This window comes from Trichechus manatus, unplaced genomic scaffold (assembly GCF_000243295.1).
Source record: "Trichechus manatus latirostris isolate Lorelei unplaced genomic scaffold, TriManLat1.0 scaffold00028, whole genome shotgun sequence".
NCBI classification, from domain to species: Eukaryota; Metazoa; Chordata; class Mammalia; order Sirenia; family Trichechidae; genus Trichechus; species Trichechus manatus.
Genome location: NW_004443964.1, coordinates 18,739,103 through 18,758,894, shown reverse-complemented (window position 1 = coordinate 18,758,894; position 19,792 = coordinate 18,739,103). Strand labels below are relative to the sequence as shown.

Sequence of the window (19,792 nt, the reverse complement as noted above, 5' to 3'; positions counted from 1 at the left end):
GCGTTAGGAAAAGGAGGGCATTTCCGGCTCCGGTGTCATGGCGGACTCCTACTCTGAAGGTGTGCCGGCAGTTCGCAACGGAAAGAGGGAGCAGTTCGGGAGCCGGTTCTTGAGCGACCCGGCGCGCGTCTTCCACCACAATGCCTGGTAACCCCCTGCCCCTCCGCCCGGCTTGCGGCTTACCCTCTGCTCCGCCGCCCGTGAGCGCCCCGAAAAGCTCCTGACCGCCCCTTCCGCCAGCCGGGAGTTCCGCTGCCCTACCCGGGGCGCTCTTTTCCTAGAGATGAGGCGTACCCGCGCCAGCGACTCACCCTGCCTGCATTTGGCACGTGAGGCCCCTGAGCTGCCCGTTTGGTTTTCCCAGGGACAATGTGGAGTGGTCAGAAGAGCAGGCCGCGGCAGCGGAGAAGAAAGTCCGGGAGAACAGTGCTGCCCCGCGAGTGCCCCAGGAGAAGCAAGGTGCGCCTGAAGGGGCCCTCGATGGCATCTACAGTTACGGAACTCGGGAGCAAAGTGAGACGGGGAGGGGATGGGGAAGGAAGGAAAAGAGCTGCGCCTTAGCAAAATCTTGTTAGGGAATAGAGAAAATGGTTGTTTTTATTTGGGAGAGGATAGCTGTGTCTTCATTTTATTTTCCAGTGATTGAATTTTTAGTTACGTTGACTGTTATTTGGTGCCATAGACTGGATTTCTACTCCTAGCGACCCCATGTGAGAGAATAGAACTGCCCCATAGGGTTTCCTAGGCTGTAATCTTGATGGAAACAGATCGCCCTTTCGGACTGAGCGCTTGACCATTGGGACACTAGGGTGTTGACTAGACCCAAATTAATGTGGCTGGTCATGTCACCTTTGTAGTCACCTGGTCATTTTAGAGGAGGGTGTGCTTTCTGCATGATACACTGCCTGAGGTGTTGCCACTGAAGCTAGATTCAAATGATCAGGTTCTGAATATTGGTTGGGGAGGAGATTAACATCTGGTGAGTTGTGTGGCTTTTCCTTGTGTAATGTGCATGAGGATTTAGAGTTTCTTCCCAGAAAAGGTGGAGGGAGCAGGCCTCTTCTGGAGGAGTGTATGATTTTGCTGTGAAATGTCCCCAAGGCCAAAATTAGGACTGGTTGGTTCAGTATTCTAAGAGGCAATTGACAGCTGGGCTAAAGATTGAAGAATAGTATCCCCTGAAAGAGTTCTGTACAACAATTAGAAATTTCCAGTTACAAAGTATTCTTTTCTGTATAGCTTGAAAGACTAAATCAAAGCAAGTTAGAGTTTGAAGGGATTTTGAAAGTCATGTAGTCCAATATCCTCTTTTTCAGTTAAAGAAATTTGGACCACAGGACATTAAGTGCCTTGCCCAGAGGTAAGCAGTTAGTAGTAGCAGTGGTAGAACTAAAATCCCAATTTCTTAGGTTTTTATTCTTTCTACTACACTACTCAATGCTCTGTATGGCAAAGCGTAGAAAACAAAATCTAAGACTGCCCTGATCACCTTAAACGGCTTCCTTTTAAACAGTACATCAGTCCGTACTGTAGTCTCTCCTGTCCTCTGACTCATCAAAACTCTTCTCATCTGAAGACATTTTTCTCTCTTCTGAGCATTTTCTATTTTTCTCTCAGCCTTTTTCCTTCTTAGCATCTATTACCAAAAAGAAAAAAAAAACCATTGCTGTCGAGTCAATTCTGACTCATAGGGTTTCCAAGGAGTGGCTGGTGGATTTGAATAGTTGACGTTTTTTGGTTAGCAGCTAAGCTCTTAACCACTGTGCCACCAGGGTTCCATTAGCACCTGTTATTAGTACTGAATTCATTTCTGGACTCCAGGCTCTAAAAAAGCACAGACAGAGGGATACATTTAAAGAGGAGTTGCCCCAGTGGTAGTCATTGAGGGACATTTAGCTTGTAAAAGAGAAGATTTAGAGGGGAGATAATTTGCCCTTGAATACAAAAGAATTGTTCTCTATGGCTCTGAGAAATAGTGAACTTTTGACTAGAAGTGATAAGACTGATTTTTACTTAATGTTGGAATTTTCCGATAGTTAAGAGCCATCCAAAGATGTGAGGGGAGCATTAATAGGTAGTGAGTTCTCTGCCTGGATGGTTCAAGCAGAAGTTGGATTCCCTGGGAAGGGCAATATAAAAAGAACTTAAGTATGACAATAGATGCCTGCTGCTCATTTTCATTGAGTCGATTACAACTCCTAGCAACCCTGTACAACAGAGTAGAACTGCCCCATAGGGTTTCCAAGGAGCGGCTGGTGGATTTGAACTGCCAACCTTTTGGTTAGCAGCCGAACAACTAAATGACCCTCAGAAGTGCCTCTAGCCCTGAGATTCTATGGCTCCACTTGAGGATACTTTTAGTATAAAATGATATTTGGTGAAGCAGGATGATAATTGATACTTGATACACATAAAATAGTTGAAATATGGTTCTTAAAATTTTTTTTATAGTTGATTATGAGATCAATGCCCACAAATACTGGAATGACTTCTACAAAATCCATGAAAATGGGTTTTTCAAGGATAGACACTGGCTTTTTACTGAATTCCCAGAGCTGGCACCTAGCCAAAACCAAAATCACTTGAAGGGTTTGCTGTCAGAGGACAAGAGGAGTGAAATACCTGCGTGTAGAAGCAGTGAGGATGGACCTGGTTTAACAGCAGAAGAACAGCACAAGTGTTCTTCGAGCAGCCTTAGAGATAAAACACAGGTGTCTTCTGTGGAGAAGAACGTAACTCAGGAGCTCAGTCACCTGAGAATTTGTGCTGATGAGTTTCCTGGATCCTCAGCAACCTACCGAATACTTGAGGTAACCTCTTCTTATTGCCTTGGTAGTGGAGTGTGTAAAGCTGTCATACTGTGCACAAGCAGTGGCCCCTAGAGAGGCCGGCCACAAAAAGTGACTTCTGTCTGATGAAGCTGACTAGACTTGACCCTTGAGTTAGCCTGAATCACTACCATTTTTGAACTCATGAAATGCCCTAAATGCAGGCCAGATGCAGGTGGTCATGGCAGACAAAAGTAGACCACCTGGGACCACCCATTTTGCATCAGAAAATTGTAGTAACGTGCTGTCTCTGCCACGTGCCACTGTCTCATACAGAGAAAAGCTCAAGAGTGTGGTATGGAAAAGTTCTCAGGCCACAAGACATTTTCTGTACTTCTCTTCAATACAAGTATAAGAGCAGGGAAGGTAATCGGGGTGGTGTCTGCTTCTCAGGCCTGGGAGAATTCTTGTTTGCCAAGTTTGGATGGTGTTGGAGGGGCAAGCCTAGACCCAGAAAAGTGTCTAGGTGGGTACTGTAACGTAAATTCACAAATGCTGGCTACACACACCAATGAAAGCAGATTTTGGAGCTGGTTAGCCTTGGGACTGAGTCCTGTCGCATGACTTTGGATGAATCCCTTAACCTCCCTGAGCAGAATGGGACTGCCACCTCTGTCTCATAGGTGTTAGAATTAATTGAGGTAATGTATGTAAAATGGCTAAGAACAGTGCCTGGCACATAGTACACCCTTAGTAAATTGTCAGGTGTTTTTATTATTACTGCACACAGCACTGTAATTAGGATGGGGCTACTATGACCCTCTTTTCATGAATATTTTCAGCCCAATCTGTTAGAAACATTTTCCCACTAATGATACAGTGGAGCTCAGTAAGAAAATATTTCATCTATAGGACCATTTGCTAAAACTCAAAAGGCAAAAGCAACCCATTCCCTTTTTTCTAGACCAGCTCCCTTCTATTAATGAAAGCCCATGCTCTTGTCTTTTTTGGCTATGTCTGGTTCCTGAGGTCAGGGTTAGGGAATGTAATGGGTCCTGGTCACTTAACACCTTCCCTAAAACGTTTTTATTTATCTCGCTTCAGGGGATTAATGCTCTGGAAAGTTCTGTGAATAATAGTAAATTTCTATCTGCAGGTTGGATGTGGTGTAGGAAACACGGTCTTTCCAATTTTACAAACTAACAAGTAAGTATGTTGTAAGGTTTAACTACATGACAGCAAAGAGCAGAGAAGTAGGTTTTTCTTCTCAAAATTCTTACTGCATCAAGCTGTTAACAGTACTGTAGTTATTGGGTTTACAGGGAATTTAGATTTCTACATTATGCGTTTATGGATTGTTTTAGTTTAATTTGATATGTATGTTAGCTTTGTCATCAGGAAAATTAGTAAAATTTAAACCTGTTACAGTGTTAATGTTTAATATATCACCTTTCTGTAGGTACTTAAAACACATTTGGTTTTTCCACTCCCGTGATCTCTTTGAGGGACAGTCGATGGCTAGGCTGTCATTAGCTCATATTATAATTGAGGAAGTTGACATACATGAAGATTGTCTCCTATTTTCAGACCACTCATAGAAATGACATTCCAGTTCCAAGTTCTCCGTTGGAACCTACTGTTTCTCAAAGGTTCTATATAAATAATTTAGCCAGGTTAGCCCGTAATGCTTTCCTGGATTTAGTAAGACTTAGCTTCGTAAATATATGTGTAAAATGGAAATACTATCTCTGCCACAGCCTGTTAAGACTTTTAATGAAATCATTGTGCTCAGGGTCTGGCTGAAACCCACTTGTTCATGTCATTCACTTGCTGAGAGTCAACAGAGGCTTTTACTACCTGTGAATCAGATTTCAATTGTTCAGTATGGTTTTACCTATACAAGCTTATGCCTGTGTTTTTAACACTTGTTTTGTATTTTATTCCTTTCAACCAAATGCGTTCATTCATCCTTCAGTTGAATCTGAAGTATGTCCTGTTTCTTATCCCTTGCATTATTTGTTTTTATGTATAACATCTTTATTGAGATACAATTTAAAGTGTACAATTCATTGTCTTTCGGTATATGCGCAGAATTGTGCAAACATCACCACAGTCAATTTTAGAATATTTCATCGGTCCAAAAAGAAACTCCATACTCATTAGCACTTACTCCCCTTACTTGCCCCTCTGCCCCCCAGCTCTAGGCAACCATTAATTTACTTTCTGTCCATAGATTTTTCTCAGGCTAAGGTTTTTTGTTTTTTAATTGTATGAAATAAAATAGAGGAAACCAATTCTTTTGAAATTCTATCCAGAGATCCCCGTTAAGGACCCTTGATTTATATAATTCATTTTATGGGGTTTTTTCCTCATAATTCTTACCATTGTTTTATAATTTCTCAAAAGTAATATATGTCCTCAATAGCAAAAAGATGGAAACAACCTAGATACCCATCAACAGATGAATGGATAAACAAACTATGGTACATACACCCGATGGAGTACTACACAACAAAAAAGAACAATGATGAATCTACAAAGCATCTCCCTCCCCACATGGATGAATCTGGAGGACATTATGCTGAGTGAAATAAGTCAAGCACAAAAGGACAAATATTGTATGAGACCACTACTATAAAAACTCATGAAAAGGTTTACACACAAAAAGAAACACTCTTGGATGGTTACAAGGAAGGGGAGGGGTAGGCGTGGAAAAACACTAACTAGACGATAGATAAGTGGTAACTTTGATGAAGGGTAAGACCATACACAACACTGGGGAAGCCAGCACAGCTTGTTCAGGGTAAGGTCATGGAAGCTCCATGGACAAATCCAGACTCCCCGAGGTTCCAAATTACTGGGCTGAGGGCTGTGGGGACCGTGGTCTCAGGGAACACCTAGCTCAGTTGGCATAACATAGTTTATAAAGAAAATGTTCTGCATTCTACCTTGGTGAGTAGCGTCTGGGGTCTTAAAAGCCTCTGAGCTGCCATCAAAGATCTCCACTGGTCTCACCCCTTCAGGAGCAAAGGAAAATGAAGAAAACTAAAGACACAAGGGAAAGATTAGTCCAAAGAACTAATAGACCACAACTACCACAGTCTTCACCAAACTAAGTCCAGTACAACTAGATGGTGCCCAGCTACCATCACTGGTCTGACAGGGATCACAATAGAGCATCCCACACAGAGCTGGAGAAAAATGTAGAACAAAAGACTTAAACTGGTATGACAGAGATTGGAGAAACCCCAAGAGTATGGCCCCCAGACACCCTTTTAGCTCCATAGTGAAGTCACTCTGGAAGTTCACCTTTTATCCAAAGATTAGACATGCCCATAGGACAAAACGAGACTAAAGGGACACACCAGCCCAGGGGCAAGGACTAGAAGGCAGGAGGGGACCGGAAAGCTGATAATAGGGAACCCAAAGTTGAGAAGGGAAAGTACTGACATGGGGTTGTTAACCAATGTCATAGAACAGTATATGTACTATTTAATGAGAAGCTAGTTCTGTAAACCTTCATCTAAAGTACAATGAAAGAAAACAATGATTTTAAAAAGTAATAAATTTCCAGAGTAAAAAACTTGGAAAATCTAAAAAAGCACAAAGAATAAAACATTACTAGTCATCCCACCATCCACAGATAACCACTGTTAAACTGACATTTTATATATATCCTTTAGTGTTTCCTCTGTGTGTAGATACTTCATTGTGGTATTCATGACCTTTTTGTGCCTAGTCTCTTTTGATTGTAACCTTTTGGACGGCAGAAGCTAGGTCTGCTAGAACTTTGTGCGTGATCATACTGGGTATTCAGCAGATAGAGCTGCCCAGCTGATTAAAAAAACAGAACAGGCATGACCCCTGCTCTTTAAACTTGGCAAAGGAACTTACCGCAGTGATAGAAATCTTCTATACCTTCGCTGTCCCTTACAGTGGTTACTAGCCATACATGGCTATTAAGCATTTGAAATGTGTCTAATGGGACTGAGGAACTGAATTTTTTATTTTAATTAGCCATATGTGGTCAGTGACTACCATCTTGGACAGTGCAGCTTCCCAGGCTCCTAGTCTGGATTGTACTTCCCAGAAGTTGTCTGCCCCAAATGTCAGCAGTTTAGAGGGAGGCTTGGCCTGGGCCTTTGAGAGGTTAAGGTGTCACGTGCTCCCTAAAAATAAAGGATGAGCACAGCAGTACGGCACAGGTCTGGGCTGTTGTTTCTCAAAACACAAGCACACAGCCTTTTACCCTATTCTTCCTCCAGAAAAAGAACTCTGGAGTTACAGATTGCTTTGTATTTTGACCATGATTTGTAAGATGTCTTCAGTTTAAATAAATAGTGTGCTTCATAATTGAAAGCAATTTTTGGTAGTTATTAGTTTAACCTTGTGTTCCTCCAGTGTGCCACGACTTGTACTAGACATTGGAGAGAGTAAGAAAAACAAGCACAAGGATGTTGTCTTGTTCATCTTTGCCTCCCCAGCATGTAGGATAACACCCAGTACATAGTAGCCCCTGTAGCGGTTTGGTGAACCAATGGCTGAAAGTTGTGATCTCTGCGTTTGTGGCAGCCATGGTGTTGTGGGGGCAGGCAGGTGGGTACAGATGTGTTCCTGGCCCTGAGAAAGTGCCAGGATGGCACCAAGAGAAGGTACAAGAATTCTCATGGTACTGTCAGGCAAGACTTGATTGGAGGAAAAGGTTTCTATAAATGGAGAAAGAGAGGAGGTTGTTGTGTTGAAAGCCACTGATTTTTTATAAGACTTCATGTTAGCTATATCCTCAGGGCCTAAAAAGATATAAATCAAAAAGGATTTTAACCAAAATGAAATACGTTGTGACTGATGGGTGCACTTTCTCTGAATGACTCATACTCTTTGTCATTTGATACTTTAAACTTTACTACACAGCCCCTGGAAAAGGACATCATGCTTGGGAAAGTAGAGGGTCAGCGAAAGAGAGGAAGACCCTCAATGAGATGGACTGACACCGTGGCTGCAACAATGGGCTCGAGTATAGCAATGATTGTGAGGATGGTGCAGGACCAGGCAGTGTTTTTCTGTTGTGCATAGGGTCACTTTGAGTTGGAGCCGACTCGTCGGCACCTAACAGCACAGGAAAAGGAGTAGACCTGGTCCAGTTTGTAAGCTAATTGTTCTGTTTTTTCTGCCCATTTCAGTGACCCAGGGCTCTTTGTTTACTGTTGCGATTTTTCTTCGACAGCTGTGGAACTGGTCCAGGTAAGCGCAGTGGCTCCTTGCCAGTAATCTTCACTGGCTGAAGGCGAAAGGGTCTCCTGAGAATCAAGGCCTGTAGCTATGTTCTGATTGTACTGTAGTCTACAAATAAAAGATCAACTGAAGCTGCCTAGAGGAAAGGGCCAGGCATAGATAACTGAATCTGTCACTTGCAGCTGTGGAACTTTGGGCAGATTTCTTAACCTCTCCAAATTGGTGTGTTAAGGATTGAAATGAGATGATTGTTCTGTCAGGGTTCTTTGGTTACAAGTAATAGAAACATCCAGACAAACTTAGCAGTAAGAAGGAATGTCACAAGCCAAGAGCAGAAATGCAGCCAGGCCTGGGGAAGAACCGGAACTTGGCCCTGAGAAATTGTCAGAAACCACAGCAAGCTGGCTGGCTGGCGAGGTGTTCCCTCCCTCTCCTATCACGACAGCTTCCTCAAGTTCATGCTTTCTTATCTTTCATTGCCCAGTGCTCGTTTGCTTTATTCTTTTTTTTTTTTTTTTTTCCCTCTGCAGACCAACTTTCTCTGAGTGTTTCTTGGTTTTGCACGTGACCCCAACATGCCTGCCCCTCCCAGCCTCTCACAGGTCCACCCAGGTCAGGTGTTCACAGAGCCTCACTGGGATGTCCCACTTCCAAAGTCCCTGGAAGCATTGTCTGGTTGACACAGCCCAGCTGATAGATCCACATCCCCTGTTTGAATCAGCTGTGGCCAGTAAGGAACAAAGGCCTGTTTGGAGAAGGCCGTGGAAAGGACGGATACCCAAAGGTGGTCTGTTACAGTAGCAGGGAGCTTGGGAACTGGTCGTCCCATCTCTTTCTGAAACTAACATCCTTTTGAATCTAGTCTAAATGAATATTGAGGCTTCTCTTTACGTAATTTTTTGTTAACAAAATGCAGGTTACATTTTTCACATCTAGAGAAATAGATTTCCCTGGCTGAGAGCTTGTTTTTTTTGTTTGCTTGTTTTTTATCTTTGATTTTTGTTTCCTTTTTCTTTTTTTTATTATAGTACCTTAAGTGAAAGTTTACAATTCAAGTTAGTCTCTCATACAAAAATTTATGCATACGTTGTTATATGACCTTAGTTGCTCTCCCTATACTATGATAGCACACTCCTCCTTTCCACCCCAGATTTCACGTGTCCATTCAACCAGCTCCTGACCCTCTCTGCCTTCTCATTGGCTGAGAGCTGTTTTAACTCACACTTTTTAAATACGCTTTGTTTCTCTCCTTGTGAAATCTTTCTGTTCCCTCAGGGTCACTTTGCTTCCTGGTTGTTTTCCAGTCCTCAGATCTGACTCTACACTGTAAGGGAAGTGCGTCAGAATAGAGAGGGAAAGCAGGGGAATCAGGAATGTTTCCTTTTAAAAGTCACCAATGCCCGCTTAGATTCTACAGGATTTTCCCTGGCATTGTTCTTGATCCTCACCATGTGAGTCCCCCCTGAAAAGGCACGTGCTGTAAGGATTCTCTTGGCGATCCCACGCACAACAGAACGAAACACTACTCAGTCCAGAGCAGTGGTGGATCAGACAGTGTTCCATTGTGATGGTGCAGGACCAGGCAGTATTTCGTTCTGTTGTGCTTGAAGCCACCATGAGTCAGGGGTCAGCTCAGTGGCAGCTAACAACAACTACAAAGATTAAAACTATATTGCTCAGTGTTTAATTACATTTCAAATAAGATAAGCTTTTCCCAAGGTCATGTTAACATTCCCTAACCCATTTGTCTCAACTGTCACTGCAGTCACATTCAGAGTATGATCCTTCTCGGTGCCTGGCCTTTGTTCACGATCTGTGTGATGAAGATCAGAGTTACCCAGTGCCCAGGGACAGTCTCGATATCATCATTCTCATATTTGTTCTTTCAGCAATTGTTCCAGACAAGTAAGTTTTAGGTCCCTTAACCAGTAGTGTAACGAAAGAAAAAGCTTTGATCAGGGACTTTGGTATCTGAGTTGGACTCTAAATAAAAAAAAGTTTTATTATGTTCTGATAGACAGGAAGCTACTCCATCCATAGCAGTAAACATGAGTATCTCAGCAATTTTCTTAAGCTTGTCTTTAGGTCCAGCTTCTGCCTTTCCTTGTATTATCATTTACCCTTCCCAAAGAATGTGGAGAGATCTTTAATGGATATGTAGAGAAATTCCCCCTGATAATCTCACAGCGTGTCGTCTCAGAACTATGGGTGCCACAGTTGTTAGATAATACCCCATTGTTGGTATTTTAAATCCTTTAAATAAACCAAGCTTACTAACTATGTACAAAGTTTACATTGAAGCTTAACTAAGGTAATACTTATGCTGAAGTTCCCTGGAAAACACAGTAAGGACAATCCCATAAGACCAGGGTTAAATAAAAATAAAGTCAAATGCTGTCCGCTAAAATGTACTATCAAAACCTCATCCACTTCAGGCAACCAGTAGTCCCATTGAGACTGCTGTCTCAAGGAAGCAGGGTTGGTCACAGAGATGTTGGCTAAGAGATTTGGGCACCATCAGCTGACGCCAGAGAAGCCCTCGTCCCTGCCGGACACCAGTTAGGACAGAGGCCAGGAGCTTGGCACATACCAGTGGTCTGGCAAACCATGCACCCAAAACCATGGGATTAGGATGGAGGATAGATGCTTTAAACGTCTACTGGTTCTGTGAACATTAAAACCAATAAAGAATGATGAAGTAAATTAGTGTTAGAGGTGAAGGTACGCAGGCTGGAGGGTCACGTGACAAGACAACAAGGACCAGCAAGTGAGCAAGGCCCTGGTGTAACTCTGGGTCCAAAGACCCAGTGCTGGCCCCACCTCAAGTGAGTGATTAAACTCCAAAATAGCTTTAAATCATCCATTCTGACAACGATATTATAAGGGTGAAATAAAGACATTTAAATGCTACAAACTTAAAAACCGACATGGACTGAAACAAAGCATTAAAATTTCATTATTCAAAATTTGAATATTAACTTTCAAGTGATGTCTTTGCTAAGTTTGTAGCATTTATACTTCTGAAGTTATTAAAGCTTAAACCTGCACCAAGACTTCTGGGACACTCTGTAAAAAATGCAGTTATAAATAAAAAATACTTTATCCATGGTGCTCATTTGCATACTGATTATATCACCACTTAGAGATTAAGTTCTTGAGGATAAGTCTTCATTTAACAAACTTTATTAAACATGCTGTGAGCTAGAGACATAAAGGTGGAAGATACGGTCTCTGCCTTCAAGGAGCTCCCTCCTGGTGGGACGGCAGGTGAGCCAACAGCAGTCCTCAGGCGGGGTGGTCGGGGCTCTGCTCCAAGCCAAGTGAACGTAGAGCAGGGATGACTTGCTCACAGAGGCAACCCCAGGAGGAGTGGGAAGTAAGCCAGGGGAGACCATGCGACTGTTTCCCTCAGCCAAGGCACGTTGTCCTCGTCAGCAAGCAGCAGGAGACATCGGAGGTTTGGACGTGTACTTGGTTCTCATTGAAATGAGGGCAGAGGAGCGAAAGTTTCAGAGGTTGGTGTCAGGGTTATTTGGGACATGCTACACAGACAAGGAACCCTGTCCCTAAGGAGATTTGATCTACGTTCCCTCTGCCCCAGGATGCAGAAGGCTATCAACAGGCTGAGCAAGCTTCTGAGGCCCGGAGGGATGATGCTCCTGCGAGATTACGGCCGCTATGACATGGCGCAACTTCGGTTTAAAAAAGGTATTTTGGAACAGACTAGAAACTTTCGAGTTAGATCTCCATATATAAAAGAATTTAATATATGACAAGAGTGGTATATTCTTGCAGACAATAGATTGTTGTTATTGGGGAGGTCTTTTTAACCAAGACAGCTACAAAACCCAAGAGCTATTTTTAAAAGAAGACATTGGGTTACATAACTAGTTTTACATGCAATATGCAAAAGATACCATTAGAAGACACTGGAAAGATTAGGTGTAGGAATCAGGGGACAGTGAGTTTGTTAATGGGGGAGAATGGTTGCACAGCTAGAAAAATGTATTCAATGTCAATGAATTGTACATGTGGAAATTGTTGAATTGTTTGTTCTGCTGTGTATATTCTCAACAACGAAAAATAAAATTTAAAAACAAATTTTTAAGTTGAAAGACATGATAGATTGAGAAAAAATATTTTTAGTGCATATAACAGATAAAGTATTAATTAATATCAGTGCTGTTCAAGGAGCTGTCAGCAAATTTATAAGGAAAAGGTCAATGACACAACCAAAAAACAAAGAATATTTAGAGTCAGTTCACAGAAGAGCATATCCAAATGGCCAGTAAACATAGCATGGTTCAGATAGGCTCAACGTCATTGATGTCACTAAATTGTACACTTGAAAAATGTTAAATTGGCAAATGTTGTATTATGTATTTTTATAACAATTTTTTTTTAGAAAGCTGCTCACCCTCAAGGGTAGTCAAGGAAACAAAAGTAACAGTGAGATAGCATTTCTTAAACTTGTTGCTGGCCAAGTCAGAGAAGGAGGTACACTCTCCCATTGCTGGTAGAAATATGAGTTGTTATGGTCTTTTTTTTTCTTTTAATCACCCTGGCACTGTCTATTCAATCCAACAGTCCTTCTTATGGGAATTATTCTATAGAAATAAAAGAACCTGTACATAGTTTGTATACAAGCAAAGACCTGGGAACAAAGTGAATCCCTCTGGATAGGGGAAGTCATGCGTGTCCCACAAGGTCCACCAGTGCCCCTGAACCTGGAGGGATTTCCATTCTGTATTGCTAGGCAAGAAAAGCAATGGGCAGATGAGTGTTTTAAACAGTTACTGGAAAGAAAAAGGAATAAAATATACACACACACACCTGCAAAAGCCAGAACCTGTGTGAGGTGGAAACCTCTCGGAGGAGGAAAATGCAAATATTGTCCACTAATAGAGCAATAGAAAAGTGGTAAGACTGCACTCTGTCAAAGGTGGAAAACTTGCGAGACCCAGAAAAATAAGGCAGTCCGGTAAGGTTGCGACTCTCACAGGTTTCACTGGGTGTGTGTGTGTGCACACGCGGGTATATTCACATTCGGAAAGGCATAGAAGGTCGGTGTGCCAGGTTGTTCCATTGAGGTGATGTCGGGGATCAGCAGCAGAAGGGAGAGGGTGTCCCTGATGAGAGCAGTGTGTGTAGACATGTCAAAAGACATGAGAAAGGACTGTCGCCATAACGGTGATGGTGGCTCTGTCAAGTTTCCTTAAACTTAACTGTCTTGCTTGATTTTTTTTTTTTAAATTGGGAAAAAAGACAAACTATTTTCATTGTGAAAAGAATAATAGAACAGTACTGAAAATCACGTGTGTTATCTAACACTGAAGTTTGATTATTCCCCTTGGACTGTTCTCCAAAGCTCCATTCCTTTGTAAGAGACACGTTGAAGCTTCCTGCAAAGTACCAAGTGTAACTAAGAGAGGATTTTGTCCTCCGCCCCAGAAGTTCATGTCTTGATGCACACTTGATTGGTGCTGAAATTCAAAGAAATGCTTTAAGTTTTTCTGAATTTGACCACATTACTCTGTAGGTCAGTGTCTGTCTGAAAATTTCTATGTGAGAGGTGATGGCACCAGAGTTTACTTCTTCACACAAGGTATGGAGACTCTCATCTTTATTTACGCTAAAGGTCCCCAGAATACCAAATTAGGTGGTCCGCAGCGCACTTTCGGAAATAAAGTCATCTGGCCTCTCCCACCTTTCTTCTGTGATTAAATATCCATCATCCCCTGAAGCCAACTTTAACTCTTCATTGTTCCTAATGTAGGCTTGGCCTATGTGTGCCCTCAGTCCTTTGCCTTTGCTTCCCCCTCTCCCACCTTGTCCGACTGGGAAACCTACCAGTTTTGCAAAACTCATCTCCAGTCCCCAGCCTATTTCACCTAAGCTGCTTTGTGCCATAAGGTATACCTGGGCTAAGGTGAACTTATTTCTCAGTAGGCTCCAGGTATAACCCAGACTGCTGTCTCTGTTACCCCTGCTCCGAGGTGGGCTCCCTGCCTACAGCTTTCCTCCTCCACCAGCCCTTAGGGATTCTCCATCCCTGGGCCCCTCAGGCCCTTACCCCTGTTAGATCACGTACTTATTTCAGCCCTTGGTTAAAGCTGTAGAGCCTCTCCCCTAGAAAAGCTGCTCGACATACATGCATGCTGGTTTTTGCGTATAATTTTAAGGTGTCCATCAATCCATAGAACCCTGAAACCCAAACCTAAACCAGAAGGTTCAAAGCCCCTGGGCCTAGAGCCCATCAGTCCCTCCCACCACTGTTAGAGAAGATCTCCTTGGGGTGCCAGGCTGCCTTTTGCCAGGCTTGGCTTCCCCTATTTACCCATGAATTTGCTGTTACCAAACCACTACATTTGTAACAAAACAGCTCTGCTAAAGCCGCTTAAAATATATAAATAGCAGCAATCTCACGGGAGCCCAATTTAATGAGGGAAGTGGTAGACAAAATGCTTTTTCTTTAGAGGAAAATATAAACATCTCTTTCCAAACTAGATGAACTGGACACACTTTTCACTGCTGCTGGGCTGGAGAAAGTTCAGAACCTGGTGGACCATCGGCTGCAAGTCAACCGGGGGAAGCAGCTGACAATGTACCGAGTTTGGATTCAGTGCAAGTACCGCAAGCCTCTGTTGTCCAACACTGGCTGAGGCGCCTGCTCCTGACACGACCAGAGCTCGCTGTGCGCCTGGCCTTGAAAGAACATCCATGAATCGTGCTTTGTTGGTGTTGGACAGCTGAAGGATTCAAACAGACTCAAGCCTTGAACCTAGGGAAAATTACTTTTTATCAAGATTCTAGCAATTTAACTGTGCTTTTTATTTGTGAAGCCCTTTAATACATACTTTTCTCAAAGAATTTGTCGTACTATTCTGTAGCTAATAACTGAAATTTTATTCATGGGAATTTTAAATTTAAAAAGCATCAAGATTCATTTCTATGTGGAAGTATTATATATGATAAAGTGTTATTTGATGGTATATGGCATTAAATTATTTGGGAATTCAGATACCTGGATTAGGCAGTTGCAGTTGGTAAATATATAGATGAATAAAAGTTTTATTAAGTGGTGGGGGAAGCAAGTTGAGAAGAATCATATTTGTCTTTGGATGTTTTCCTGACTCAACAATATCCCTTTAAAGAGCTTCAAAATGAGGTGTTCTTGTTTAGTATGTGGTCGTGGTCTCTGCTTAATCTTAATACCGTAGAGTTTTTAAGCATTGTTCCACTTATAAGTAACTGTGTTGAAGAATTGAAAGGTTCTTCTGTACTATTTTTAAAAGTTCTCATTTTCTCATTGTGACCTTAAGTATTTGACACAAAAAGAATTGAGACAACTTCTTAATTTTAGCTACATTGCTTCACTTCTGAATGGGATTGTCATCAGTGTTAGAGACTTTTACGTTCTGCTTTTCTCAGTTATCACTTTTACTTGTTTCGCTGTTGATGCAGTCTTAATTTTACCAAATAAGAAGTTTTTAATTCTACATTCCTGAATTTTGGATTTTCACCTCAAATGTTAATTATTTGCTTTATTGTGAAATGCACCAAGACAGAAGCAGTTTTTCTCTTTAATAACCTAAATTTCAGAAAATGGGAATATTTCCCACAAGGAAAAGAAAAAAAACCTTGAGCCTCAAAATAATGCCTGGCTTCTCCTCTTCCTCCTCCGTAGATATACAGTCATCCCTTGGTTTCCATGGCGGGTAGGTTCCAGGACCCTCTGCGGATACCAAAATCCTGGGATGCTCAAGTCCCACATATAAAATGACACATATGCGTATGACCTACACACATTGTCCTCTATACTTCAGATCGTCTCTAGATTACTTACAATACCTAATACAGTGCAAATGCTATGTGAATAGTTGTTAATGCTGACACTGAACACTTCATGCGTTCTCAGCCTTTGCAAGCACTTTTATCAAGAACCAGAGAGACCATTTTTACCATTGTAGGGGCAGCACTAACACTTCCATGAATGTCGGTTCTTTCTGCTTTATTATGCAAATGCTTGAGTTATTCTTACCGACCTTAAGGCCCACTTCGGCAAGTGATATGCCACTTTTCAAAAGATACGAGATTTTTATTTTCTTGTCGAGAGATAGCATTTGACGCTCCCTCTTAGCCTTTGAGGGATTCCTTTAACCACTTCATTGCTTTTTAGGAGCCATTTTTTCACAGAAACAAAGGGTGCCTACAAAACAAGTAGCAAATGAACAAGACACAAGTTGAACAATGCTCCACAGCTGGAGAGAGACTAAGAATCTGTGAAATCGTGGGAGGCTACAGCAGGATCTGCCTACACACCACTTCATTCACTTGGGTTCAGTGGAGTTCTAGGCGTGTGGCAAATTCAAGTTTTGCTTTTTGGAACTTTTTTACCCCTCAAATATTTTCCATCTGCAGTTGGTTGAATCTGTGGATGCAGAAACCGAGGATACAAAGGGCCAACTAGATGTCTCTATAAATATAGGTATATATCCATATAGATAGAAGGTCCTATGTGGCGCACCCACCACTCCTCTATCAGTACTATGGTGGCTTGCGTGTTGCTGTGACGCTGGAAGCTATGCCACTGATATTTCAAATACCAGCAGAGTCACCCATGGTGGACAGGTTTCAGTGGAGCTTCCAGATTGAGAAAAAGGACCTGGCAATCTACTTCTGAAAAAATTGGCTGTGCTGTTGCGCGCTGTCAAGTCAGTTCCTACCCATAGCAACCCTACATGACAAAGTAGAACTGACCCATATGGATTGACACAGTGGCTGCAACAGTGGGCTCAAACACAGCAAGCATTGTGAGGATGGTGCAGGACTGGGCATTGTGTCATTCTGTTGTATGTGGGATGCTATGAGTCAGAACCGACTCGATGGCACCTCACGACAGCAACGATCTTCATGAGAGCAGATCGCCACATCTTTTTTCCCACTGAGTGGCTAGTGGGTTCAAACAGCTAACCTTTTGATTAGCAGCCAAGCATTTAACCACTTGTGCTATCAGGGCTCCTAAATATAGCATATATCTATAGGTATGTATAGATATATACCTCTATACAGAGAGAAGGAACCCTGATAACAACGGTTAAGTGATCAGCTGCTAACTGAAAGGTTGACAGTTCAAACCCACCAGCCACTTCCTGGGAGGAAGATGTGGCAGTTCTGCCCTGTCGTACAGGGTCACTATGAGTCAGAATTGACTTGATGGCAACAGGTTTGGATTTTTATTTGTATGTTGTTGTTAGGTGCCATTGAGTCAGTTCCAACTCATAGTGACCCTATGTACAACAGAACGAAACCCTGCCCGGTCCTGTGCCATCCTCATGATCGTTGTTGTGCTTGAGCCCATTGTTGCAGCCACTCTGTCAATCCATCTCATTGAGGGGTCTTCCTCTTTTTCAGTGACTCTCCACTTTACCAAGCATGATGTCCTTCCCCAAGGACTGATCCCTCCTAATAACATCGGACGTCCAAAGTATGTGTGATGAAGTTTTGTCATCCTTGCTTCTAAGGGGCATTCTGGTTGTACTTCTTCCAAGACAGATTTGTTTGTTCTTTTGGCAGTTTATGGTATATTCAGTATTCTACACCAACACCATAATTCAAAGGTGTCAATTCTTTGGTCTTCCTTATTCATTGTCAGCTTTCCCATGCGTATGATGAAATTAAAAATGCCATGGCTGGGTTAGGAGCACCTTAGTCCTCAAAATGATATCTTTGCTTTTTAACACTTTAAAGAGGTCTTTTGCAGCAGATTTGCCCGATGCAATACGTCGTTAGATTCCTTGACTGCTGCTTCCATGAGTGTTGATTGTGGATCCAAGTAAAATGAAATCTTGACAACTTCAGTCTTTTCTCTGTTTATCATGATGTTGCTTATTGGTCCAGTTGTGAGGATTTTCGTTTCTTTATGTTGAGGTGTAATCCATTCTGAAGGCCGTAGTCTTTTCATCTTCATCAATAAGTGCTTCAAGTCCTCTTCACTTTCAGCAACCGAGGTTCTGTTACCTGCATAATGAATGAATGTTAATGAGTCTTCCTCCAATCCTGATGCCTCGTTCTTCTTCACATAGTCCAGTTTCTCAGATTATTTGCTCAGGATACAGAAGAAGATTTGTTCTTTTGTCAGTCCGTGGTATATTCAGTGTTCTTCACCAACACCACAACTCAAAGGCTGCAATTCTTAGGTCTTCCTTATTCATTGTCTAGCTTTTGCATGCATATGAGGCAATTGGAAACACCATGGCTTGGGTCAGGATCAGTAGTCGGAAAATGTGGCCTTGGTGATGGAAACAATGCCAGAGATTTCATGATAGGATTTTGTAAGACCAACGACTTCATTGCAAATACCTTTTTTGAACAATATAAACGACAGCTATACACGTGGACCTCACCAGATGGAATATACAGGAATCAAATGGACTACATCTATGGAAAGAGATGATGGAAAAGCTCATTATCATCAGTCAGAAAAAAGCCAGGGGCCGACTTTGGAACACACCATCAATTGCTTGTATGCAAGTTCAAGTTGAAGCCGAAGAAACTTAGAACAAGTCCACCAGAGCCAAAGTACTATCTTGAGTATATCCACCTGAATTTAGAGACCATCTCAAGAATAGATTTGACATGTTGAACACTAATGACCAAAGACCAGATGAGTTGTAGAATAGCATCAAGGACATTATACATGAAGAAATCAAGAGGTCGTTAAAAAGACAGGAAGGAAAGAAAAGACCAAAATGGATGTCAGAAGAGACTCTGAAACTTGCTGTTGAATGTGGAATAGCTAAAGCGAAAAGAAGACATGATGAAGTAAAAGAATTGAACAGAAGATTTCAAAGGGTGGCTCAAGAAGACAGTATTATAATGACGTGCAGAGATTTGGAGTTAGAAAACCAAAAGGGAAGAACATGCTTGGCATTTCTCAAGCTGAAAGAACTGAAGAAAGAATTCAAGCCTGGAGTTGCAATATTGAAGGATTCTACAGGGAAAATATTAAACAATGCAGGAAGCATCAAAAGAAGATGGAGGTAATACACAGAGTCACTATACCAGAAAGAATTGGTTGACGTTCAACCATTTCAGGAGGTGACATATTATCAGGAAACAATGGTACTGAAGGAAGAAATCCAAACTGCAATGAAGGCATTGGTGGCATATTGACTAATATCAATTGAGATGTTTCAACAAACAGATGCAGCGCTGGAAGTGCTCGCTCGTCTAAGCCAAGAAATTTGGAAGACAGCTATCTGGCCAACCGACTGGAAAAGGTCCATATTTATGCCTATTCCAAAGAAAGGATCCAACCAAATGCAGAAATTATCAAACAACATCATTAATATCACATGCAAGTAAAATTTTGCTGAAGATCATTCAAAAGTGGCTGCAGCGGTACATCAACAGGGAACTGACAGAAATTCAAACCAGCTTCAGAAGAGGACGTGGAACCAGGGATATCATTGCTGATGTCAGATGGATCCTGGCTGAAAGCAGAGAATACCAGAAAGATGTCTACCTGTGTTTTATTGACTATGCAAGGGCATTCGACTGTGTGGGTCATAACAAATTATGGATAACATTGCGAAAAATGGAAATTCTGGAACACTTAGTTGTGCTCATGAGGAACGTGTACATAGATCAAGAGGCAGTCATTCAAATAGAACGAGGAGATATGGCATGGTTTAAAGTCAGGAAAGATGTGTGTCAGGTTTGTATCCTTTCACCACACTTATTCAATCTGTATGCTGAGCAAATAATCTGAGAATTTGGACTGTATGAAG

The 19,792-nt window shown here is 42.0% G+C and overlaps 1 protein-coding gene across 1 annotated transcript; it reads left to right on the top strand.

The window, feature by feature from the left end:
- Positions 1-15,214, top strand: METTL2A (methyltransferase 2A, tRNA N3-cytidine). Its single transcript, XM_004374241.3, has 9 exons — positions 1-147; positions 365-459; positions 2,452-2,810; positions 3,925-3,974; positions 7,949-8,009; positions 9,766-9,905; positions 11,602-11,708; positions 13,540-13,605; positions 14,508-15,214. Exons 1-9 carry the CDS (start codon positions 38-40, stop codon positions 14,660-14,662), a joined length of 1,143 nt encoding a protein of 380 aa, XP_004374298.1. The 5' UTR covers positions 1-37; the 3' UTR covers positions 14,663-15,214.
- Positions 15,215-19,792: the final 4,578 nt, after the last annotated feature.